Source organism: Falco peregrinus, chromosome 13 (genome assembly GCF_023634155.1).
Source record: "Falco peregrinus isolate bFalPer1 chromosome 13, bFalPer1.pri, whole genome shotgun sequence".
NCBI lineage: Eukaryota > Metazoa > Chordata > Aves > Falconiformes > Falconidae > Falco > Falco peregrinus.
Window position 1 is genome coordinate 19,482,524 of NC_073733.1, and position 27,900 is coordinate 19,510,423.

Below are 27,900 nucleotides of genomic sequence, written 5' to 3' on the forward strand. Positions count from 1 at the left end.
TTCATTTATATGCATCTTGCTACCATCTGGAATCATAAAAACAAACAGTTCAAGCAGTTAATGTGTTAAAAAGGGGCAATGAAATAATGAAATATTCTCTTCCAATCCCCCTACCCCCACACACCCCATTTACTCTGTTTCTTTCATATCCATTTCAGAACTCATGTTGCCATTTCTTAATTCCAAAAAGACTTTGTAAGAGGATTGTCAGGACAGATGTTGGAACCCTTACACAACTGAGCACGCGCTGTCTTATCCATGTTCAGTGTTTCAAAGCCAAAATACTGTAACTAATAAATGATGCTTGGTAGCTAGAAGTGAACTCATAATCGCACCATTGTATATCTGGTACACAAAACCATCAAAAGAATATTTTTTCCCTCCAATTACATCATCTTTTTTTAATTGCTATTGACAGAACTATTCTGTTGTTTCTATCTGCTTTTAATATCCAGCCTTCACGGCAAGTTTCTGAAAAGGTTTAATTCCCTTATTACTATGTGAGTGAAACAATCACAACTGTGTCAACTTACCAGTGTTTTTACTAGTACAACCAGATGGAACCCACATGAAAACTCTCAACATATATATAAAACAAAGACAAATACAAAAGTTGATGAGCCATACAAGTACACAGAAAATGGTGTTCATTTGGGCTTTACCCTGAAAACGCATACAAATATATATATTTTAAATATTTACACCTGTAAGTAAATTCAATTCATTTGGATATTTATGCATATAAACAGTGGCTCTATAAAAACAATTAAGATTCTGATTTCCACTGAGACAGCAACATATACTTGAGGATCCAGAAATATTAAACATTTCTACTGACACAGGAATGGATTAATCTCAGAGATTTCTGAGAGGATCCCAGAAATAGGCTGAATAGAAAAAAAAAGTACTTTCTTGAAAGTATTGACATGGCAAAGACATGGCAGAGTTAAATTCTCACAAATACGCTTGGTTTTAAGCATGACTTTGAATTTCATTGGTGTGAATGTTCATAGATTCTATATTTGCGTAATATGAAAAAAACACAGAAGAAACAGTGTGATGATGCAACTACTTATGCATTAAAACACAAAGAATGCCAAAGACACAAAGACTGAAAAATACAAGGACATGTTTGGTGAAGCATGATGAGACAGCTGAAGACTGTTCAATATCTAGAAGTGAAGAGGAAGACAGTCAAGTAAGACTGAGCAAGAAAAGAATTTATCCTGCAGCTTCATCATGTGAAGCAGTTTTCTCATTCAAAAATAAAGCGATTTTCAAGATAGGAAAGCATAAATGAATAAAAACGGACCACCCATGCAAGGGGCTCACGAAAGCTGACTGAAAATTTTCACTTTATCTCACCATGACCTTTTCAACTGCAAAGCCAGGGAACCAGCTTCTTGTTTGGGAGCTCACAACACAGTCACTCCAAGTACGACTGAGCATACATGCTGTCTAGGACACAATGCACACATTTTCAAAGAAGCAAAGAAATATGACCAAAAGAAACTGAATGACTCTGATCTGCTTTAATGACTTCTGTTCAAAACAGGCTTTGCTGGATTTTGTCTAAGACTGCAGAAAAAAGTTTTGCTGGTACTCAAGTTCTTTGTATCAGTCTGTAAAGTACATTCATGCTCTTTCAATAGAAACTGAACACAACTGAAATTCCAATTAAGGCATGGAAAAACTTCTCACTATGGGGTAGTCAAATAGGAACTAGTGATTCAGAAAGGTTTTGGAATCTCCACCCTTAAAGATACTTACAAGTAGACTGAAAAAAGGTCCAGAGCAAACTGATATAAATTAACTTAATTTTAAGCACTGTGACTGGACTAGGTAACTTCCACAGGTCCCTCTGAACCTGATCTGTTCAATGATTCCATGATCTTCAATCTTCAGGAACTCTGATATAACGAATAGATGTATATTCCATAACCCACCAACATATCCCAAATGGTTATAACATACTGTCAAAGGAGACATATCTGATATTAATTCCTTTAGTTATTATTACAGTGCTTTTGTCAAATATCAAGCTGAGACAACACCAAGTGCAAAAACTTACATATGTCTGGACTGTTACACAAAAAAACCCCACCATAGTTTCAAAATATTAATATAAAAATAGGAAAACATACACAAGACAATCCTAAACTGTATATTAGAGACCAGAAAGCAAGAATCTCATGGTGTTACACCACACAAGTATTTTTTTAAGCCATGAGAGAACAAAAATAGTATTTGATGAACAGGATATGACATAAGTTAGGAACCTGGCCAAAGGAATAATACACAGACATGGTCCTACAATAATTCTGATGAAGAAAGGGAATCGAATCAGCAAAGATCACTTATCAGGTATTACTTCACAACTTTGTCCATGTAACAGCCAAAGAACATTACTACTTTCTTAAAATGTATTTATTACATACTTAGAAGTTATTAACTTTCAGTTAGTAAGTTTGAAGGAATCATCAAAGCCCAATGTTTTCAGAATGAGTAGGTTTGATGATTGGTGTTTACTTATACATGGAACAATCTGTTTATCCATGTTTTTTAATTAGTCACAATGTCATTTTTCTAGATTAAAGTAAGAATCTAATTCAGGCCATTCAAGAATGCATTCAGGCATGCTACTGAACAGCAAGAAATATCTTACAATACTCCCTTTACAGAGAAAATAAGAATTTAAAAAAGTATTAGGAAATTACATTCTTTTTGCATTTATATCTATTTATAAGCTTCTACAGTCCTATCATGTATAAAATAAGAGTTTAAAAGGTAAATACTTAGCGTGAAGAATAAAGAATCAAACAGAAGCTATTATATTACACCGATGTGTCTAATGGGACGTACTTCTGAAAAGTACTAGATATCTGTATTTGGAAGAGCAGCTTACCGCTATTTTAAGGGAGGAAAAAAGGATTTTCTTGTAGGTTTTCAGTAAATCCATTGTTCCCATTTAGTTAAAAAAATATATTATAGACCAAGCTGACTCAGCATGCACTGCAGAACAGCAAATACAACAATGCTGATCACTGCTGCTAATAATAGTAATACCAGGCATACCTTTACAAGTGGCAGCAGCTCTTAGTTGCAGCTCTTACTGAGTTCTGAGGTTAACAGGATTTGGGAGAAATATTTCTTCTATAAATCGTAGTGGTTTTGGCTTCTAACTTTGAAATCAATAGCAATCAACATCTCAGCAGGCTGTAGAAGTTACTGCCTCCTTTCTGCTAAGCTTGAGAACATAATCCAATGTTTTCCTCCCTTCTTGAAGTTTTGTTTACAAATACACTTAGTCAAAATAGAAAAGCACTTTCCCAGCTTTGCTGTGATTCAGTGGTAGGCTTGCATCAGATAGTGTCTTGGTAAACCCCCCACCTAAACCTCATGCTTTTGAAAACAGAAAGTAGAAGGTGAAAATGCTTCTGTTTTCACAGTGTATAATTCTAAATATCTGTACCTATACGTTTACATAATTGTAATAACTGGATACTTGCAAGCAAAAGTACCTGCTTGTTTTATTTTTTAAATATATTTCAAGGAAAAAAATGCAACAAAGCTAGAAGACAGTTTATATTTATACAAAACCGATAATTTTACCTCAGGTAAGTTTAAAAATGGAAAAAAAGGTGTATCATACAGTAAACTTGCTGTACCATCCTTAAGAATTTAAATAGTTTCCTCCAGTTAAAAGAGCGAAGAAAATTCTACCATATGCTTTTCAAGTCTAAGTTGCATTTCCTTTTCACTTCCAGTTGAAAATCTATTAGTTTTCAAAGGGAGGAAAAGAAAATTTCTAACACTCAATAAAAGTCAGTCAACAATATAAATAAGATACCTTACAATTACGATAAAGCCAATATGAATCAGACTTTTCAGCTCAGATATGAACACACATCCATGTGTTCCCATACATTCAAAGTTAGTAGGCAACATTCTGCTACTTTTACTCATAATAATAAATCCACAGCAGTCCATTTAAGAAAGCTTGTCAGAATGTGACTCAGAACTACATCCACAAAGATTTCTAATGTGGCACTTCAGATTTTTTCATAGAGCTATTTCACTACAATAAAAATTATACATTAACAAAACCTTCTTTCCTCTCATCCCTTTCTATCCTAAAACCACCTAGTTTCTGCACATGATTATGACCTTGTCTATGCAGACCCTGGTAACTCTGGTCGATAGATAATGACATAAGATAAACATCACTGAGTAGCCGAAGCACATATTTTCCATTTAACTGGGGGGCAAGAATGAATACTACTGTTGTACTCCTTTCTTTCAAATACTTCAAGGAGCTTTCCTGTATCTTAGCAATTAAGATCACACAAATCACCCTATCCACCAACAGATTTGAAAATAATAATTTGAGAGTTCATACCTCAAAAAAGAAAACCACTATACCATATGTATATAAGCCAAAATGTCCTCTTAACATCAGATCTTTTAGTAGAACTCCATCAATGGTGCGCCCCCAAATAGATGGAAACTTTGGAACACCACATAATAACATAATTGTCTAAAAACAACAAATTATTCAGATTTAAACTTGTTTTATAGGAAGCTATTTTATGAGTCTCACTTCTATCAGAAAGTATTGAGCTATTATTTTGTATTTAATTTTAATTAATTTATATTTTGAAATTTAAAATATTCATACTGACATTTAATACAAAATAACCATCAGAGAGTTAGAATAAGGATTTTTTTCTTTCCTGAATTGCTTATCCAAATAAAATATGTCTAAGTCATGGGAGGCATGTGTTTTCCTGAGTATTTCCAATTATCCAAATAGTCTAGAACTTCAAAGGAAAGGAGGTTCCGAATTCCATTCACCTGTTTGAAATACTTTTGTCTGTGGGTCATTTGCTTATCTGAAACACATGTGCACTATTGTCTGGCTAAGACCAGAATTTGTCCCATTGTTTTTATTTTTCATGGAAGAGAGGAACAAGGAAAGACATTATCTGCCCATAGATGGTTTAGATATGGATCTAGAAAAAGTATTTTTGTTTGGGAAAGTCTATGACTGGAGTCTTTCAGATCTGTATTAGTGTCAGTGTGTCTATATGCCTGCAACTTGCTTGCTATTGATGCACACAGATAAAAGGGAAGGTTTTTGTACTGCCAAGACAATAAAAAGGAGGAAATTCTTTTGAGGAAATGTCTCAGATTCAAATTTCATGTCATACTGCAGTGATCACATCAAGAACAAAGTCAAACAACATCACAGCCCAGAAGAAAGCAGAGAACATAAGCAGAGGGCAGTTCTTCCATCTGACAGTCATAACCATCATCTCTTAGCAGAGAAAGGATGAAAATTAGGCTGACAGAACAGACTGAAATTCAGCTCATAATTTTTAGCTGTAATTTAGTGATGGGAAATCAAACCTCGTATCTTTGATATCATCATTCAGTTTTTATTGGAAATAAGTGATTTAATTTAATGAACACCTTCCATAGAGACGAGAAACAGAATAAATACAATGGAATATAACCTATTTAAAAGATTGCAGAATGTCAGTAGCACCCCTGAAATATTCCATATAATACACTTAATATCCATCTGTATGAATGTAAATAACTGAATTTGATTTACATGTGTCTATTTATGAAATAAGCAGAGGCTCATAATTTGGAGGAAATACAGAAATGTCATTTTCATGACATTTTCAGTAGCAACATTTAAGAGAATGAGTCTATGCAATAGAAACAAATTAGTATTTTAGAACAGTGGGAGACAGTATGGGCATGAGGAAAAGTGAAATAGTGAAAGAAAAAGAACTGAAATTCAAAACTGTACTTAAAATATTGTATCCTAACCTTCGTGTTATCAACAGTCACTTTCTAATATAGTGAGAAGCCAGTACATTCTCAAAAGGGAAGACCAACCTTTCCAAATCTCAAAATAATGTGATAAAGTGAAAACTTAGAGCTTGGCTATCTTTCATAGCAAGACACACTGGGTACCGAGACAGGCACATACCTACAGCTGTGTTCTATGTAATATATACTGCCTATAAACTTTGCTAATTGAGTATGTGATAAATGTATATATACATCCTCATGCTTTTTCTTTACAAACACAGATATCTCTCTATATATATCTAAGAGCACTATCTATCTCTCTCTCTGGCTTTAAATACTGTATAAACTCACACATACATGTAAACATTGTTAGATGTGCAGCTCAGAATTCCTGCTTAGACCAGACTTCTTTGAAGAAAATGTAGACAAAAGAAAAGTACTGCTAAGGAGTATAAGGTTTTGAAAGGAACATATTTCTTCAGATAGATTACTCATAAGCTTTATGGTATTTTATTTGTAGTAAAGTTACTTTAATAATTATAGCTCCTAATCACTCTAAGAAGTATCAGCATAGGTATAGATTTGATGGTGTGCATGCATTAAGCAGACCAGAGGTATACTTAAAAACAGTGCTTCTCCAGAATGTATACAAATATAATCTCCAAACAAAATTTATTTTAGAAATAGATACATAAGACATAAAAGAAACAGTGCTCAGTAATTCAATATGAAAGCAAAAATATATATTAAAAATATTTGTTTAAAAGATTTTACAAATAATACCTAAGACCAGGATATACCATAAATATCTGTGTTATGGTAAAATGAGAAATCACTGAAAATGTGTAACAAAAAAAACCCTGCAGCATTACAGTTTATGTTAAAAAAATAATTCCATTGACATCACAAACCAGCTTTGTTCCTGACAGTACTCTACTGCCCTTCAGCAGGCCTCCACTCAAATTCAGAAGTATTTAAGTCGTCCAAAGTCCAATACATTTTCTGATACGATAGGCAGCTTTCACGCAAACTGCAGATTGTGTGCCATAGCTCTTCCCTGGAGTGACTCACTCGATATCAGGGCACGTTTAAGATCGAGTGCCATTGAGCTTTGGTAGACCCACATCCATATGAAATCCAGGCCTTGACACCATGACACAGGATGCAGAAAAGCAAATCTGAGAGCCATCTTTGGCTGCTGGCATTGTAAAGCTAAAAGCAGCAATGCCATTAATTTACTCTGTAAAACTGGCAACAAATAAAGAACTATTCTTTTTGCTGAGCTACATGCAGCAATGTAACTAACCAAAACTGAACTCTAGGACTTTACAGACACAGACCTGCCTGCACTGGTGACAGGGGTGGCAATGTGCATCAGATAAAAGGAAGAATCTCTTGAGAAAATTACTGACATGATAGTGAGCAATAATAATTTCGTCTAAAGTACAATAAAATAACTTATGAAGTTTGACTGATATTTCCAAAGAAAATGTCATGAGTTTTCAACTTCAAAAGCAGCATTTGGTCAACTCAGTGATTTTCACTTTTAGTGAACTCTGACTTCAATGTAGTCAGAAAACAGTACTTCTGTACATGAAAACATTTGAGAGTCGGTTTTGACACATGAACTCCTAGCTTTGACTCAGGATATTAATACTGATTTTATATTAAAAAAAATCAAACCAAAACTAAATACAGATATTTTTGACTGGCCTTCATTTAGCATTCATATCACTGAAAAGTGTAGAAATTTATATTCAGCACACATACCTATTTGGTCAGCACATATTAAGCTTTCATGAACCCATTTAACCATCAGAAGGAAATGAGCTCTCTGAACAATCTTATGCCAGTCTATGAAAGAATTACAACTAAGTATCATTTTTTAAAAAGAAAACAAAAATCAAAACAGAAAACACATAAAACCGAACCACTTCAGAATTTTCTGGCTTCTCCCTTAGTGCATTTGGAGAGTTATCTTATTTGGCTGTGCTGACTCATGAGAGAACTATAAGAGAGAGATTACTGATTTGGACCAATAATCAAGCCATTTGATGCACCTTTTATTTCATGCACGTAACTTCTTTAAAGTTTAAAATCACCCTAGATTCTTTTAGATTTATTTATTGATAGACTAGAATTACATTATCAGTGAAATACTAGGAAAAAGGTAGACCTTCAGCTAGGTTAAAAGCAAAAGAACTAGGAGTCTCATGAAAAATACTTTTCTCTGCAACCACATAAGTGGCACATCTGAACTAGAAAGGTACTCATCAAAGGTTCTCTTCATACTCAAGTGTAAGAAAGTAGGCACCTCTAGAGGGCATGGAGTCCTAAAACCAAAATAACCTGCTATAGTATATCTATGCCTTTTCACTACCACAAGAAAAACTGAGGGCAACTATGTTTATTTGAGGTAAGGAAGTTACATGCTTGAGTTTAGATTAACCTTGTCCAGTATCTCAACTCAGTACGCCTTGATTAAGGAAAAAAAAAAATAAAAAAAGATAGTTTCCATGTAAACATTGAAATTATTTGGTGTTTTTCTTAATGAAGCATTAATATTATGCATAGGAGTTTTCTCATCAAGGAAATCCAACCTAATTATGTAAGAACAGAAATCCGAGGAATCATTAAAAAAAAAAAAAAAAAAAAGAAAAAGAAAAAACAGAAATCCTGTGAAATCCTATCATCTTCCTGACAAACAACTGCCAGACCAAAGGGTGATTACTCTTAACAAGTACCTTTGAATGTTTGCCATTACCCACCTACAAAGCACCTAAGCAAACAATTGTAACAGCAACTGGCAGGGCCAATCTTTGCTACACTAAACAATAGTACTTGAATAAATTCCTCACTATGTTCGGAATGAACTGTCAACCCAAAGCAACTGGTTGAATTGGTGCACTGAGTGAATCAATATCATTACTGTATGTCTAATCACTGACAGTGTTAGGGTTGTAGTTTGAAGCATAAATGCTGCAAGGGTATGATAAACAGGAATAGCAAAACTGTCTTACAGATACATAAACTTCCTCCCAAGAAAATTATTTCATTATCAGAAATTAAAAATCTTCTGTAACAGTCATAGCTATAATTATGCAATACAATATGCTAAATTACAATGCATACTTCATTATTAATAGAATTTATTTTACAGATCAAATAGCCAAATACACATTTTTAAAAGAGCCAGATAGCAAATGTGGAGCAAACTATAGGCAACAGTTATGGTAGACATTCTGCAGTCCAAGGACTGAGGCAACTTGATTATTAAGTACAGGTCTATAAATATCTTTACATCAAACATACAGTAATGTGTAAGAATTCCATGTTGAAGTCTAATTCATGAATCATTAATAACTTTTTCTTTAAAAGAAAGTTATATATACTGTATACATCCCAGTTAAAAGCAGTGTCTGTATTTCATTTTATTCTAGCAAACTAATATACATGTCTTCATATAAGTGCAGAAAACAGGGTTCTTTATACTCCTTTGCTTCCTAAGAGATTTTACATTGCATATGAAATTCTAATATTGTAGATGATACATATTAAGCATTACTCCCTAAAATGTGAGGCAATATACAAGAACTTGTAACCAACCTGCAAACAAAGCGATGATACTAAAATTTTATCTTTTTAAATCAGCCATGCTAAATAATGAAATATAATGTAAAAAACCAATAGTTTTTAAAAAAGTTAACCACAGCAAAATAATCTGGGGAAAAAAAAAACCAAAAAACCAACAGTTGGCCATTTTTTTCCCTATGCGTTGGCTAACAGTGAAAAATTAGGTAAGTAATTTCCTAGTCTATCACACTGAAAGCAAAGCTACTGGATTTATGACTTTTATTTTTTAAAAAATTACAATAAGTACCTCAAAAGGTGAAATGTATGGCACCTGTAATACAGACATTACCTAGACTTCAGCAAGCAAAACGCAAATTAAATTTTATTTTATTTTTAAAAGTGAATACTTTTCAGTTACTTTAAAAGGTGATCACTTATTACAAAGTGTTGTGGATAAGAAAGCAGGAAGTACTCATTTTTCACTACTACTATTGTGTCTATAAAATAAGAAAGCAATGATTTGCTCAATTCTATTTATGATCCATGGCAGCAATATCATCATTAAAAATATTACGGAATAGATATAAATAACACTTATTTCTTAACACGTATAATGGTGCTATAAGTGACAATTTATTTGTTTTTCTTTTAAATGCAGGGAGTATAAAGAACTTTACATTCTCTTTTTAATGTATGAATAAAATTTATTGCTCCCTTTTAATATATTTATAAAAAAAAAAAATCCTAATTCTTTCAACTAAAATAAATAAAAAAAATCTGGGACAAGAAGATGATTACAAGCAAAATAGATTTACCATGATCACCAACTGTGAAGAAGGATGGGTCACATTACTTTTTTCTTAGCAAAACTACGTTATAGAACACTATAGCACAATGTACTAAAATTTCTTTGTCTTTTCTTTTTAAAAAATTCTTGCCCTTGATACCTTTCAGTAGGGCAGCTTGAACAGTTCATCGTCACTTCCAAACCCCTCTGGAGATCAGACGATAAATTTCTTCGGCAATCAGAGACAGGACAAAGGGCTTTCTCGTGCTATTTCCTTGTTTTCATGTTTGCTGGCTTAACATCATTGTGTACACGTACGACTTCAGTATATAACATCAGATGCGATGACGTTCAGAGCTGGCAAACAGAGAAACAGCATGAGAAAAGCCCTTTCCTGCATATTTTCCCCATATACTGTAAAGTTTGTTTCCAAATTTCTACCATGTCAATTACTGTATGGTTTGAGACGTACTGAACTACAGCAGTTCTAGAGTAATCAACCGTTTCTGATGTGTGTGTGTTTTCAGGTTTCTATACACATGCAAAGATCTGCACACATCTATATACACATAGCAAAAGTACTGAAACAGGAGCCAAAGAAATGGTTTCTATGTATGTTATTCTAGGTTTCTTACTTTTTTTTCTTTATCAGCTTGAAACCCCAAGTGCTATTGCAAGATTATACCTATCAGAAGGCTACCGTACTACCTAGAACATGTTCTAAATGGTTTTAACAGACTTCATTCAAGAGCATCATTCCTAACAGCATAAAATATTTTATTTGAAGATGTGTTTTGCATCTTTAATCTATATTTATCAGAATTAAGAGTCCTAAAAATTCACAGAAATTCCAATCAATTATTTAAAAGGAAAGAAAGCACTATCAGTACCACAGTCACCAAGACACTAGCCACTCACTGGTTAGGAAATTGCTATCAACTGCAGCTTATTGAGTGCAATACCTTCTGGGAGAAAATAGGAAAAGATAGATGTGTGAAAATTAAACCGCGGTGAAATCAGACTTCATTGTTGGCAATGCTAATTTTAAAAAAAAAACAAAGGTGGGTCACAAGGAGAAGACCGTAAACTTTTCAGTTATCCCACTGTAAAATTTAAAGTGAAATGCACTTAATGTTCAGGGAAAGTTTTGCTGCTATGACCCCAAGATATACTGCTATTGGAGAGAGAGTTGGGCATCATTCTAGCTTGCATAAAAATCACCTAGTTATTAATGCCAGAACTTCATCTACCAACTTCGGTACAAACCCAGTCAACTACTTTTTAAGAGGGGCGGGCACCGTTTTGTTGGTTTTTTTTTTTTCTCTGAATTGGTTTTTAATCTAAATGGGGTATTCAAAATCTTTCAAATTTTTCCTCACATATACTCTCTTTTTTCTTTTCTTCCCATTTGCTCCGTTTTTGTCTTCTACAATGAGGCAAGGGGAGCACTTTCCTAATAACTTCCCCCATGCTTTCCCTGTGAATACATAAAAAGAACAATTCTGAAGTTTTTCTTCAAAGTGTTCTACAGAGAAAAAGCATTTTCTTGACCACCATTACTGCACATTTAAGTAACTGCTCACTAACTTCCAAGTCACAGATGTACACTTAGCCTTCAGTTAGAAATGTTTTCTCCAGATGCAATTTCAGGTTTTTTTCTTAACTGTATATACATGGCAGCATATCAGATCTACCAGCAAAATTACCAGCCAGAAAATTAAGAGAAAATAACAAGAATATTTAGAATCCCACTAACCAATTTTACGATGGATTTTAGAAAGGGCTTACACCAATAGCTGTTTAGCTGATATTTAGAAAAAAATGTTCTTTAAGTGTAAACAACCCTGTATCTGTCAATGCAAAGTACCAATGTCACCTCTATACCCTTTTACATACCAGAAGCATCAACAGTGCCTACTGATGTTTACAACATACTAGATTAAACACACTAGTCTCACTATTATTAAACAAAACAATAAATCCTGCAGCTAAAGATTTACTTAACAGGTGAGTTTTCAGAGCTATTAGTTTCAGTAACAGTAAAATATTCTTTCAATTCATACTAAGCACATTGTTCTCACTGAGTAGGAAGTTGTAATAACATTTTACCACATTTTTAATCAGAAACAGAAAACCAAACATACCGTAACTGTAAGCAGGTCTAAGCAGTCACTAACAGAATCATAGAATCGAGACTGTAGAGCCTCAAAACGTAATGTATTTTAAATGAGGTCTATTTCCCATTCACATTTTGGTAAGGAATATAATGTCTACCTCTAATCAGTTTCTAAAAAACAAGTTCAGCAGAGATCACTGTGTCATCTGAAATTTCTGTTTATATGTACAGGTATGTTCACAGATGATAGAATCCATGCAACTGAAATCAACTCATGAACAATTGTGTTAGTAAATATGAGAAAAATCCATCTGCATACCTGTTCACTCACTCAACTTCCCAAACATGGTATAGTGTACTAGCAGTGGAGCTAAACTAACATATAGACCACAGCCCACTGTGAAGCAGGGAGAACCACCAAACAGCATGCAATCATAGATGCAGACCATGATTGCACCTTCTATCAGTGGAAGAGGTGCTGCTTTCATGAACACTCACACTTCTTCAATAACTCAAAGTCAGAAAAGCCTTGTTCTTAAGTTAAAGTTTAAAATGACAATACAAAAGGTCACAGGACCCTTCTGAGTGCCCGGGTATTTATTTTCAATGATTTCTACTATTCCTATAGTATGCTTTATACTGTTTTCAGATTAAAAGAATGTCTGAATTAGCATTAATTAAAATAAAAGGACAAGAAGGAGAAGAAACCACAGGAAGTTCTAATGAACCATTGTGGCAGTATCTTCTTTGAACCACGCTGCCACATGGTACTTCATAATGATGCATGTTTTGCACAGACAGGTTGCTAACTAAACAAGCATTTGAATTGTTTGAATGTTGTTTAAAGTACTTAAGTGAAGATTTCAGATTTTGAAGATATGTACTACATGAAAACTGGACTGGAAAATCTCTCAATTCTTTTCATTATTCCAACGCAAACACAAAAAGAATTAGAAAATTTGTGTCAGTATGGAACACTTCACATAGTCTGCTCCTCGCTAAGGTAAATGTCAGAAGACCTCGAGCTTTTACAAAGCTTGCAGACAAATAAAGTTACAATGTGCTGTATGTTTTTCTACCAAACAAATGCATCTTCCTAGGAGGCCAACAACTACCAGAACAGTGACAATCTGATGACAGTGTAAGTCAGTTTGATTTTATGAGCCTCCAAATATCCTAGTTTGAAAAACATTATGAATAAGAAGTCCCTTCACAATTTATAACTTGGTAGAACTTCTTTAAAAGAATTCTCCCCAGTAAATCTCAACAGAAAGCAGGCTATTTTGAAGGTCTACTGTCACTAGGTATTTATTCATTCCTACTGTGTAACTTCAAAATAATATTAATATCTCTCTCCTTTGCCCTTTCTCACATACAACAGAAGCTTGACCTCTCTCTTAGGGGACATTACATTAGGACCACACTTTTCCCTTGACAACATCCTGTAGTTCATGACTCAATGTGTCCTCAGTTGCTTCAGGACTCTCCAGTTCCTTCTTTACAAAAATTTCAGCTGCTGCATTGATGTATTTTTTTGCCCACATGACCACTAAAGAGATATTTTGGGTTTTTAGTAGAAAAACCTTCCATCTTCTATTGCATGCTTTCTGAGTACAACTGTTACGACTTTCTGTCATTCTATAGGTCACTTAGACAAATTTAGCAGTAAAGGAAAGACATAATTTCCTTTCTTTAAAGACCCGAATCAATACCATTCAGACACACATAAAATTTAGAACTTCAAAAGAAAACATGTATTTTTAGCTTTAACTCAATATTATTATAAATATCAGCACAGAAAGTCTTCATGGACAAAACTAAAAACTAAGTTGAGATGTGTGGCCTATTAATATCGGCATCCATTAGAAACTGAAGAGATAACTTCACAGTGAATGTAATCTTCTTTAGTCTCCTTCAGAGAGCTTTTGGCTTCTAAAAGGGACACATTACAGTAATTGTTACTAATAAAGTGAAATATCTGTTCTCAAATTAAACAACTTATTTTCATTTTTCAATCTAACATATCTCCCTTTTTAACTGAACTTCTTATCCTTCAATTCTTCAGGCTGTCCTACAGTGTTCCAAAAATTCAGGAAGCACACAACACAAATGCATCACTAACCACAAACATCCTGTTGGTCTCCAGGGCTGGAGGATGGTGGGACAGCACAGCATCTGATGCACTGTGGCAGAAGCTTGTTTTCGCTTGTTACATTTCTTTACCAGCTAACAGTGACAACTCTAAATTAGTCTGTCCTGAGTCACCTTCTATATTCCCACAGGAGATAAAAATATACAGACTACAACATACAAAGCCACATTTGGAGTAAGACTGACATTTTAAAAGATCCATTGAGGTTTAGGAAATATTTTGCTTGGTTTTACTTATCATGAAATACAATTCTGCCTTTGTGATCATAGTCAACACAAAGGATTAAACTCTTAACAGTGTTTCTTGCCCAATTTATGTAAATAAAAGCATTAAGTTAATTATATTTTATTTAAGTAATAAAAATGTAAATTAATGTGTTTAAAGGTAAATGTTGTTTCCAAATTAGTGTAAAGGGCCACTGGTAGTAGTTACACTTACTCCAACAATGTGGTCACTTTCATACAGAAAAAATATACCTAAAAGAAGGACAGCTGTAGATTTAACAAAATCAATACAAATAGCAATATTAATCTCATTCTGATGTATTCAGTGCATCACAAAAATATAATTTCAAGTACAGCTATATGACGATAAGCTAATATTAGGTAATGAGTATTAAGATAAACCCAGTTCTATTCTGCTCTTCCGGATAGGAAGCCCCTGTCATTGACCTTTAAGGTACAGATAAAAGAAAATGTTCTTTTCCCCAACCAGCTTCTGCAGAAGAAAACTGCTTTCCATTCGACTTTAAAAGCCCCTTTGGATGGAAGAACTATGTTAGTAAAAACCTAAAGAGTCATGAGCTTGCTTTCTTTGTTAGCAGCATTACTGCATGAAAACATGTATTTGAGCAGACAATGGAAAAACATTTTTGGCTCAGATGAATTATACCAGATTTCAATTGAAAAATCACTTAGATCAGGCCTACAGAAATGCTGAAAACAGCACCATCTTCCTCAGAGTTATGAGAGTTCAAACAGATGAATAAATTCGTAAGAAGCTTTTCTAATACATGATTTAAATTAACACATTTAAATACCCTTAATAAAAACACACAAATCTCAAAAATCTATATATTTTTCAGTGCTGTTAGGTCTTAAAATAAGAAATTATTTTCTTTTTTTGCCTTCAAGTTTTCTGTTCAGGCATTTCAGAAAAAGATGGAAGTTTTATAAAGCCCAGTGATATAGGCTACTACATAGTTTTATGTTGGTAAGGGGAATAAAACAGAATAAAATAAACAACCCATTCTGCAATTTTCAAAACTATGGTGACTACTTTGAATGAGCAGATTTCTTTAGGCACGTTTTGTATCACTGTAGTGGTAATAAAACAAAGCCCTCCCCCCGCCCCCCCCCCCCAAAAAAAAAAAAGTTAAACCTCAGCTGGAGCAAAAAGTCTAACAGACTTAGTCATATTGAGGATTTGTTCCCAAGTAATAGTATTAAAATATATTATCAATAATATAAAAACTCTCCTGCTATATTTATTACTTTAATTATTAATTCCTTGAGCTATTAAAACTTAACTAGAAAACGATTTTCACAGAAAACTGTGATATTTGTGAAGTAAACAGACAAACAGCAAAGCTTTATTAATAATGAAACTGTCCAGAACATGTACAGACATTAGATTCAATTTGCAGTGACTTAAAGCCTTTCTGTAGTGTCCTGAAGAACAAAAGGTACTTTTGTTCTCAATTTATTTTTAATTTTAAGCTGAGGATTCTTTAGACATTTCCTTTGCTGTACTGAATTTGTAAGAAGCTAATAAATACCTGGTTTATCAGGCAGAGCAGCAAATAAGCAAGAGCAATTATACCGATGTACCGATGCTTCTACCTTTCCCATAACTTTGCCTGTCGACTATATCATTCCACCAGATTTAAGTAGTCCAATATGCTTCTAGTCTCGAAATGGCACTGAAACTCTGAGGAAAATCCTTGCCTGCTTTTGAGAGACCTTGAAGTAAAGCTATGCCCAAATGAAGGCTGCAATTCCAGACTCCATTAATATTAAGAACCACTTATCAGATCCTGCAAAGCTTTATTGCTTTCCACCTGGCCTAGATTACTTCAGTTCTTGAACATACAATACTACAGAGGACAGTACCATAACCCCCTTCTGCCTTTCAGAGCTGCAGCAGGTACTGCAGTAATGCAGGAAGTGCCACACTGCCACCTGCAGTCAGTAACACCCATCGATGCAATAACTCACTGCTCAATTTCCTTAGTCATGAGTAATTTTCTTTTATTTTTCTCCCTTAACACTGACACATCTCAAATTGTTTACGTTTCAAGGCCTCCACCAAACATGAACTTTCAAACTTTTAAACCTTGCAAAAAAAGCCATTTTGCAGTGCTTAGAGCTAGAGTTATAGGAATGGCAAAGAAAGGAAGGAAAAAGAGAGCACATTAAAATGTCCATTACCTGTCTGGTGTGTATGGGGCCTGGGGTCTTGAAGCCTCCTTGACAGCTGCATTCAGAAACACTGTAAGGGTCCGAGCTGCTTGATGAGCACTTGGAAAGTGAGTCACAGCCCACCACAAAGGTGTTATCTAGAGGCAGCTCCTGAATGACATGGTGCTTCTTGGGGGGTACAGGAGTCTCAGGTTTAATTTGAAAGGTAGGCTGTGGAGAAGCTGACTTGTAGTGCTTTGCTAAATCTGGGCTATCAGGCTTAAATGTGGTTGGTGTGGTGGCCCAGTTATATTTTCCCATAGTCTGTTCTTCCAGCTCTACAGGAATGTCTAAAGTGCCATTTATGTGCTCGTGGCTGGGATCATCAGGCTTGGATTCTTCAATGGTCACAAAGTTGAGAAGGAGACTTTTTGGAGAACGTTTCTTCTTCTTCTTCTTCTTCTTGATCTGCCTATTCTCTTGGTTTGGAGAAACCCATTCACCACTCTGCTTGTTTTTTTGGACAACCTTGTGCCTAGGTGTCTGGCGGCACCGTACTAAAGCAGTAACAAAAATTACAAGAATAACTGTCATAGTGCCTGCAATAATGGCAATGATGATCTTAACATAATCATTGGTTTGCGGGGTTATCTCACCATCCCCAATATTCTGGCCAACTGGAGTTTCCATATTCCTGCGCACTAGCTCTTGTATATAGGAACCGTTGGTAACAGTCTCATTCACAAACAAATGCACAAGAGCTATAGTATAAAGAGACTCCGGCTGTCCAAGGTCATTGACTTTTATCACCAGTCTGTGCAAGCCATGATCTGATGTAATTACCTTCTCTTTCAAAGTAATATTGCCTGTTAATTGGTCAATTGTAAATAAGCCCCTTGAGTTCCCACCTATGATGCTATAGCGGAGCTCTGCATTCATTCCTGTGTCATTGTCAACTGCAAAGACTTTAGTAACTACAGATCCTGGACTGGCTGATGTTGGAACCAACTCATATGAATAATTAGATGAAGGAATAACAAAAACAGGCCTGTTGTCATTTACATCAACAACATTGATGGTCACTTTGGCAGTTGAGGAACGCTGCAGTCTTCCTCCATCCACAGCTTTCACCTGGAAAGTGTATGACCCCTGCTGTTCCCTATCGAAGGTAATATTGGGTCTTATTACACCAGTAAGTGGATCTATAATGAAATTATCTCTACCATTTAATATAGAGAGAGTGACTGCAGCATTCTCTCCTGAGTCAGCATCTGTAACTGTGATCAGCCCTACTGTGCCATACATAGGTAAGTTCTCTGGCACATAGAAATTATATTCGTTATGTGTGAAAGCAGGGCTGTTATCATTCTGATCCAGGACTGACACTGTGACAGTAGCATTGGTCTGCAAGGGTGGCATCCCATTATCCTTAGCCAGCACAGTGAAGGAGTACCTGTCTTGCTTTTCTCGGTCCAGCTTTCTCACTGCTGTCAGAATGCCTGTACGGCGGTCAAGGTTAAAAATAGGGGGCGCATCAGAACCCAGGATATAGCTGATCTCAGCATTGCGCCCGCTGTCAGCATCTGTTGCACTTATCTTGGTCAGCTGAGTACCAGGAGCATTGTTTTCAGGGATGGAAAGTCCTATGATGGGCTGTGTAAAAACTGGGGCATTGTCATTTTCATCTTTAATTTTGATCAGGAGCATTGCAGACTGGTTTAAGGGAGGTTTCCCTGAATCTGAAGCCACTATTTTAATGGCATATTCTCGTGTGGCTTCATAATCAAGAAAGGTGGCTGTCTCCAGGAGAAACTGATTATCAAACACTGGCTTTAGCCTAAAAGGAACATCATGATCTGTAAAACATGTAACTTTCCCATTCAGATCAGCATCCTTGTCCATTACAGTTATCAACGCAATTTTGGTATTAAGGGGAGCCTTCTCAGACAAAAGCACTGTCCCGTTCACCGGATTGATGATGTATCTCGTGTCTATTGATGGGACGTTGTCATTAATATCTGTGACATTAACAGTCACTGTTGCTCTTGATGGAGTTGAACTGCCATCACTGGCCAAAACAGTTAGCTTGTGTACAGGAGATTCCTCCCTGTCTAGAGGTTCTCTTATAGTGATGAGGCCAGTAGTGTTATCAATGGCAAAAAGCCTTTTGGCCAAACTGGAGATCTGATTGCTGAAATAGAAGTGGATCTGTGCATTTGAGCCCAGGTCCGCATCAGTGGCATGGAGCTGGGAAACAGAGGTGCCCACTGGAGCATTTTCTGGAACACTGACTTCAATGTCATTCTCTTTGAAGACTGGGCGATTATCATTCACATCAGTCACTGTGACTTGCAGGATGGCAGTGCTAGATCTTGGAGGGCTTCCACCATCTTCAACTTTAATTTTCATCACATAGGTATCCTTCTGCTCCCTATCCAGGATCTGTTGGACAATCAGTTGAGGCCACTTATCTCCCTCAGGTGTCTCAGTTATATCAAGACCAAATACATTTTGACCCTGGAAGACACAAGAAGAGCATACTTTAGGAAGACAGTGTATTTAAATAAAAAAACATCTCATTAAATATTCTGAAATTATCATGGAATATATATTTTATATATATACTGTAAACAGGAATATACACTTATATATTTACCTATATTTTGCAATACCCAATTTTGCTTTAAGCTCCAAGGCTTAAAGAAAGCTTCAGAACAAACACAGGAGGAAATGGATACTTAAGAAAAATGGAGAGCAGGGAGGGGACAGCAGAGTGTTTTGTTAAACACTTTATTTTTACTGCAAAGTTACTAAATTCCTGGACAGATGTAATTTGGCTTCTCTATTGTATGAGCATGGAAAAGAGGAACGAAGCCGAAGTTCAGCCACATCCAAAGGCAAGACAGTATGCATACACTGGAAGACCTAAACCAATATTCAATTTCATAGAAAACAAGATAAAAGGACTTTCTCTTTTCTTGGAGCAACTCTGGACATATCTGAATTCATTAGCATAAAAAAACAATACCATGATTGAAGAGGGGCTTATTATAAAAGTCAGGTGTTAGATGGTACAGACAAAATTAAATCATAATAATTTATTAGAAATATATTTTAAAACTCATTGAAACTACTCCTTTCTTCATCAAGACATATTTTATATTTCTAGTGAAAATCCCAGTGAGAAAGATCTACTTCCATTAACAACAACAAAAAATAAACCACAGAACTATGAGATCAATTTAAAAATAGTGATTATTTTTTCTTCCATGGGGTTTGTTGAATAACTGATGTCCTTACAATTGTGAAGAAATGCTGTATCTATTGCACAAACACAGCTTCTTTTAAAACAATAGTGCTGAAAAAGTAGTCTCCCAAAATAAAAAACTGGAATCTAGAACTAGGTTCCTATTCTGCTGTCTCTTCAGCCAAGCAGGAGTTAAGAATATCACTGTTACTCTCTTATCTCACCACATCTCTCACCCTTCAGAGGAAGAAAGGCTATAAAGACAATTTTCCAGCCATAAATTCCAGAAGGGCAGAGCTAGAATGCAGATCATTAAAGCCAAATGTGTAGGATGACCAGAAAAAGGCGGCATCAATAAAGATGCTGACTAGGATTTTCTTTTTATGTATGATACTTGTAATAATAAACAACTGCCTCCAGCCTGGCTCTTTCTGTTTATTGCTCTTGTCTTTCACCTTTACTCATGTAATTGTATATGTGTTCTAAACTGATTTGAGACACTTCAGACCAAAGGGAAAGGAAATTTTCCCGGAGTGCAAGGTTCCTTATTTCTCATTACTTGTAAAAGATCTGTATTCACTGTATCCTACTACCCCCCATTAAGTGAATGCATTTATGTGTCTACTTCTGTGTAAGGCTGTACCCTTTTATTGATTTGTTTTCTCAAAGCCAAAATCTGACCCTTCATAAGTAATCATTTATTTCATGGAAAAGAACTATTTATCCACATGTCAAAAATTACTGTGCCACATGCACAGTATTTCTAACATAAAGTTGCAACTAGGTACAGTCTAAAGTGAACTGAAACACACTATGAAACAATAAAACAATTCCCGCTTTGGATTCTTTAGCAGAAGGCATATAAAAATATAAGTCTTGCAAATTGTTTCTAAATCAAGACATAAATTTTGAACCAATTAGGTTACATTTTAGAATGGTAATTCTATGCTGATCTCTTCATGATGGCGGAGTGCGAGTTTCCTCTTCATCTTCAATCTGGCTAGAACTTATTTGCAATAAATTTCATAATTACTGAGAAATGATTAATTAAATATTTTATGCTTTAATACACATTTCCAGGAAAAAAAGTAACAGAAGCTAGAGAAAAAAACAAAACAAAACAAAACAAAACAAAAAACCAACCACTGTCAGCTATCTTTTACTTCTTATTTGTACACAAGTTGACAGATGGGCACTGATTATTCTGTCATTAGATCCCACAACTACAACAAACACTTCATACAGACTTTGAATACATGCAGTTATACATATGCATATCCATTTCTGCTTTTCTTTAACTACAAGTATGAGAAAGGTATTTTTCATTATAGCATACAAGTTTGCTATAAAATACAAGAGCTTCAGTTCCCCATCACTTGCACCAAACTACTAGAGAAACAGAAAAGAAAGCAAAGATCTCTTCCAATTTAATTACTATTCCTTGAGTAATTTTCTATTTTACTCAATATTTACAAAAAAAATATTTTACAATATTTTACTTGGAAAATATTATCCGAGAGTATTTCTTGGTGTTCATTACAGGTTTATACATCTTTTGAAACCACACCAAAAAAAATTATAAGAAGTTATACTTTCTCCTAATTCAAACAAGCCCATTTCATGTTGTTTAAGGGTACGTTTAGGTATGACATTATGCTGCATTTTACCAAATGCATTTTTTAAGAATGGACAGTTCTCCTATTCTAAACACTCAAAACAAATAATGATGAAACATTCAAGAAACATATTTTTAAGAATATAAATATCTAACACTCTCCCCCATAAGCAAAGAAATTGAGAGCTAAAAATCCTCAGAGAAAGATGAAGAAAAATCATCAGGATTAAATTCTTCATGTTGAAGTAAATGGCTCTATCATCATTAAAACCTCAGTGAAGTGAAAATTTCCATTAGGGTCAGCCTGTTCATCGGACTGAACTGTACTTCAGTCACCACATTATCCCAGTGATATGAAGGTTTTGTTTACAGTAGGAAAGGTATGAGTCTATAAGAAAAGCATAATACATAGCTAATATTTATATAGTATATTTTTACCAGTCAGTCATTTTAATGGTGAAACGATCTGCTGTGCTACTATCTACACCACTACAGAAGGAAAGGAGTGCAAAATTAAAAAGGTTGACTTTTTTTAATGTAAAAAGACAGTGTAAGAAATGTAACCTATTTGAGGCAAAACAAGGTTATGCCACCTGAGAAGCCAGGATTAGCTTTAAGAGGCTCTGGCCCAATCGGAGAATTCTTTATCAGGGCAATAAGCAACTCTGTTACCTTATTCAATTTTCAAAACATTCTTTTCAGCTGATTCATGCACACAGTAGTCTCTGAAATAATTAAACTAGTATTCTTGCTTAACACTCCCTACTACATATTTACCTGATCGTTTGTAATGGATCCAAATGTCCTTTTCGGAGATGTTTTAGGCTGTCATGTAAATAAAAAAATTAGAAAGTTTTTTTAAAAATGTAACATTTAAGTAAATTAAAGAATACATAACCAATGACACATGGACACTTAATGTGACAAGCTAGAAGAGCTTCTAGTATTATGGACAGGACTGCATGTAACAAACTGCACCTGAAGCCTACATGTAACTTGCCTCTAGACATATATATTGCAGTATCACAGTATTTACTTAAATCCATAGGGTAATGACTACCTGAACATTGTCAAAAGGAATAGGAAAAAAGTCCAGCTTCTGGTTCATGCTCATAACAGTGGCATGGTCTGTTGTCATGATGTCTCGCAACATCTTATGAATTGTGGTGGGTTGACCTTGGCTAGATGCCAGGTACCCACCAAGCTGCTCCATCACTCCCCTCCTTGGCAAAACAGGGAGGGAGAAAATAAGAGAAGGAAAAAAATCCCAAACTTGTGGGTCAAGGTGAAGCAGCAACAGCAAGAAGTCATGCATGGAAAGAAGCAAAGGAAAACAAAAGATGTTGTTCTCTACTTCCCATCAGCAGGTGATGTTCGGCCACTTCCCGGAAAGCAGGCTTTGGTACGCATACTGGTTGCTCCAGAAGACAAATGTCATATAAATAACAAATGCCCCCCCCTTCCTCCTCCCTCCTCTTTGCTTTTATATCTGAGCAGACATCACACACTATGGAATATCCCACCGGTCACTTTGGGTCAGCCGGCCTGGCTGTGTCCCCTCCCAAGATCCTGCCCCCCGCCAGCCTACCAGCGGGGGAGGGGGCAGGTTGGAGGAGCAGCCTTGGTGCTGTGCGAGCAGGGCTCAGCAGCAGCCAAACCCCTGGTGTGTATCACCACCTCTGCAGCCACCGGTACAAGCACAGCGCTGTGGGGGTGCTGTGGGGCTCAGCCCACCCAATACATGAAATTAGACTTGCAGATCGATCAGTTGACAGAATACAGTGATTTCTCAAAGAATTAGGGAAGGGAAAGAATACTGTGCTAAATAACATTACAGAAACATTGCTTGTGATACAAAGTACTATGAAATTAAGACAGTCTATTAGTCATTACTTCTTAAACCATTAGAAGTTATACAATTGTATATAATAACTATATCTTGTTAACTGTCAAAAACTAGATCAACACTGTCCTCAATCTTCATTCAAGACGACTATTCTGAGCTTTTAGAGAAACACAAAAGGCCAAAGGCAGCTCAGTGTTTTCTGTCTACAACTTCGCCCTAGACTTATTATCAATACTTATCTTCAGTGTAAATGATGAACATGTTACACAATGTATGTCTTCAGTTTCACTCCATCTTAAACAAAAGTCAAGGGCTAGAGAACATGCATATAATAAACTTTTACTAATGTTATACAGTAACTTATTTCAATTAATATTGCAACAAGCTAGAAGTGCACGTATCTATGACATGTCAACAACCCTCTTAAAATCAGTTTCATAATTTCTAAAAATCTTACTCTGCCTTAAATCTAAAATGAGCAGATTTAGAGTGACTAAATTCTAGCAGGCCAAATACAGCAATATTGAGAAATAACACGAACAAAATGGTAAAAAGAAAATAAAAAGAATAAAAAAGACAAAGACCAGCTTCCTATTACAAAGTCATTCAACAATTCATTTAAAGAAACTGCATTTCCGACAGAGGTTTTGTTATTAAGTAACCTTGTATCCAAAGGACCCTAAAATCTTTTCAGGAAGTCCAGTAAATAACGCATGTTTGCTAACTCCTAGTTATTTCAGATGTACCAATACAGAAAGCCTTTGCAAGTCTCCTGCACAATTACAAGACAGATCCCAGCCACTGTTCCTTGTCTTTTTGCGTCAGGACATATGTAACTGCTCTATAACTGCAAAGTTATGAGAAAAGAGTATAGTAGCACAATTTCAATTCCTAATGCAGGAAACCTGACAACAGTTATACAGGGGACAGCATTTTTATTAAAAGCTGAAAATTAAACTTGCATTTTTCTTTTAAAAAAATGATACTTTCGATATGAAAGCATCAATTCCCAAAGCCAAGCTAAAGCCCTAAATACTAAATAAAGCCTAAAATATTCTACCTGATAGGTAATAATGGATGTAACTTCCTATACTACATGCGTATTAGTACACTCAGATCTATATGTCCTAAGTGTTGTAGCTCCAATAAAGGTACCTGGTCTGCTATTACTTACAGTGTGCAATTCACATGTTCAAGCATTCTAGATTAACATCTGCTGGACAGGTGTCCTGTTTAAAGACTGCACAGTCACTATCCTACAACCCAAATTTACATGAAATGTGTTATTAATAGCAATGGTTACCTTCAAAACTGAGTGACAGTATCTCAAAATAAGAAAAGAAAATTACAAAGGTAAGATGTTTATAATGCAAAACTCAGCAGATGCAAAGTTGCTTACATATTTGAAACATTAGCTGTTTGTCAAAACAACTACAGACTTTTCAATTTGCAGGCCAAGATTGCTACGAGTTTTGTTCATTTTATGGTTTTTTTTGTCAGTATCACACACTGTTTCACATGGTTTCCTTTGAAGCAAGCCAAAGCTTAGCTCTGAATAAACTGAACTTACACATTCAAATCCACAGTAAAAATAGGCCTTGGAAGCTTCCAATCATGCATGAACCTAAAGTGAATTTTGTGTATTCATAATCCTAATCAGCTCCATTCCTACATAAAAATTAGGGACGACATTTCTTAGCAATGTCTACATCATAACTTGCTATTTTGCCACCTCCAATTATAAAAGAGCTTCTATAAATGTAAAACACTGCTAAATATTTCCTCCCCATGTATACAACTGCATGCAAAACCTTATTCATCCTATGAAGCAGAAAGAAAGCAAAATGCTGTAGATGGGATCAGTGGAACATAAGGAGGCTAATGAACCATTCCACATTGGAAAGGAACACTAAAAAATATAAAATGGAATGAAGAAGCAGACAACCAAGGCATTTAATACTGATGTGCTGAAAACGAAGGTGGCTAGGAAGTATACCTAAACCAAAATTACTTCCTTGGAAATCTGAATTTAATGTTACTACAAAAAGACTGAAACAGTTCTAGCAATTACATCACTTAAGCCTCCTTAATCCTGGATGATTTGTTCCTTTCTGTAAGGAATACCTTTCAATCTTGTCATATTTTGTACACTGTCAACTTTATTATCTAAGATGGGTAGATTTAACATAGATCGATAATTTAGGTAATATTTTTCTAAGATGGAATATTTTTGTGTCCTCAATTCTTGGCATTCAATTCTTAGAACATATTTATTATAACACGTTCACCTCCTTTAAGAAGAAACAATTTAAAAACAGTGAATACTACATTTTTTATATATTTACTTTTTGCTGCCCTGATTTCTCCAATCTACACTTAAAACACACCTGAAACTCCATATCTAAAATGTATCAAACACTTTAATCTACAGGGTTTACAAGGGACAGAACATGGAGAGCTGGAAAGTAGTTTGAAGAGTTACTCTCTTCCCCTATTACAATGTCAGCCTCTGAAATGCTTGAAATACAGCTTCAACTTCTCTCTCTCTCTTTTTTTTTTTTTTTTTTTTTTTTTTAGGAAATTAACTGATCTTTTGAACCACAGATTAAAAACAACAAACCCCAAAACTTTTAATAAAAATTCATTTCATATACCACTGCAAACTAGGGTAGGAGGAATGGTGTATCCACATTACTGAATTAACATGATGTAAAAATTTACCAAGATAATTGCTTACAAAAAAATAGCAACAGAACCTGGGCTGTCACCTGATCAGTCTTGCACAATGTACCATAGACATACAATTATATATTTCAGCAAAATATGCAGCTGCACCACAGAAATGTAAGGAACTTATCTTCACAATACTCCTGCTATATAAATAGTTGTACCACTACCTAAAAATGGGAAATTGAAGTACAGAGACATTTTATCAGTTGTCCGAGGTTTGTAGCTTGACTGAAAGAGCAGACACTTCTGAATTACCAACCATGTTTTAAAATAGAACTTTAGAAACTAAGCTTTAGAATTTAAAACTTTGAACAGAAGTTCTTTGATTTAGAGGCGCTCTCCCCAAAACAAGAAGAGGGCAATAGCTGCAGGCAAGGCAATTAGGGTAGTAACTCCCCTCTCAATTTCCTCTCTTACACTTATTCAGAAATATTCACAAACATCCTATTGAACAGGAAACATTTTCAACACACCTGAAGGTATGCAAATCAACGTATTAAATATGTTTGAGCTTTGCTCTGAATTCTCATGTTTCCACAACTAAAGGTCCTGGTACCTGACTTGTCCCTCAGTATGTTCTGTCTTTGGAGTCACACTATAAACATATAATGAAGAAACAAATTAGGATTTATATTAGGCAACAATATGTTCAACAACTAAATTTTGGTATTTGCATTATATGTGTGACAATTACACATTTTCTCAATTTCCTAGCTGGGAACAGCAACAGGAATAGAACACAGTATCTCTAAACACAAGAAATAAATCAGTACATGCTTTATGTAATTCTCTAATGCATCACTCTGTTTTTGGAGGTAACAGCTAAGAGTTCCGTATTGTTGTCCAGAACAGCTCCTAAATTACAACCTCATTTTGCTTTGACAGCCAAACAAGGTATCTTAGGCTCCTAATCACACATTTTAGAGCTCTCAGATGAATGCTGACTGGGTGTTGGAGCAGGTTGAACCTGTAATGCCCTCCTATTCACTACTTGCTCTATAACCACATCAGTACTTTCAAGCAGAAGGAGATTAAAACTGACAGCCACTTGTACACAGGAAAACAAACAACAGAGACATTTCTGAAAATGCCTTTACTCTACAGCAGACTGTCCCGCATCCTCAGCTTCCAGCAATTTCAGTGGCAACTGGGGCTGATGGATACATATGGGTTTGGCTTGTAACAAACAGAAAAACAAAAGAATAAAATAGATAGAAAACCTGTCTGTTGTTAAAAAAAAAAGAGTACAGTATTTGCAAACCAATGTTCATTAATGTAATCATCTTCATTCCCTCTTTTATACACATACCCAAAATTTCAGCTAACATGCATGACTTCTTTAAATATATGGTACCTTCATTAAGACAAATCCATGTCCTAACCTCTGATGCTGTAGTTTTTAGAAGAAGTTACTTAGCAAGATATCTTATTTGATCTGAAGCCCTTTGAAACTTTAGTTCAGCTGTGAGCAAAACCACCATATCTTCCCTTTATGATTACACTTTCAGGAAAAAACATTGACATTTTCATCTGAATGGCACGAGTATCTCACATACACTCTCACCCCACCCCACCTCCATCTCTTGTACATAAAAATATTTTTAAAAAA

General features: G+C 35.2%; 1 protein-coding gene across 3 annotated transcripts in view; it reads right to left on the reverse strand.

Annotated features, from left to right (window-relative positions):
- Window positions 1-27,900, reverse strand: part of PCDH11X (protocadherin 11 X-linked) — a 508,533-nt gene that overhangs the window by 411,624 nt on the left and 69,009 nt on the right. Inside the window, exons 3-5 of one of the 3 annotated variants that reach the window (XM_027785686.2) lie at window positions 22,493-22,540; window positions 16,884-19,370; window positions 9,600-10,543 (exon numbers count right to left, since the gene is read on the reverse strand). In XM_027785686.2, coding sequence (XP_027641487.1) covers window positions 10,538-10,543; window positions 16,884-19,370; window positions 22,493-22,540 — 2,541 coding nt within the window. In that variant the 3' untranslated portion in view covers window positions 9,600-10,537. Of the gene's footprint in view, window positions 1-9,599; window positions 10,544-16,883; window positions 19,371-22,492; window positions 22,541-27,900 lie in introns of those variants that run through there. The other 2 variants (XM_013298578.3, XM_027785685.2) reach the window with 2 other exon arrangements.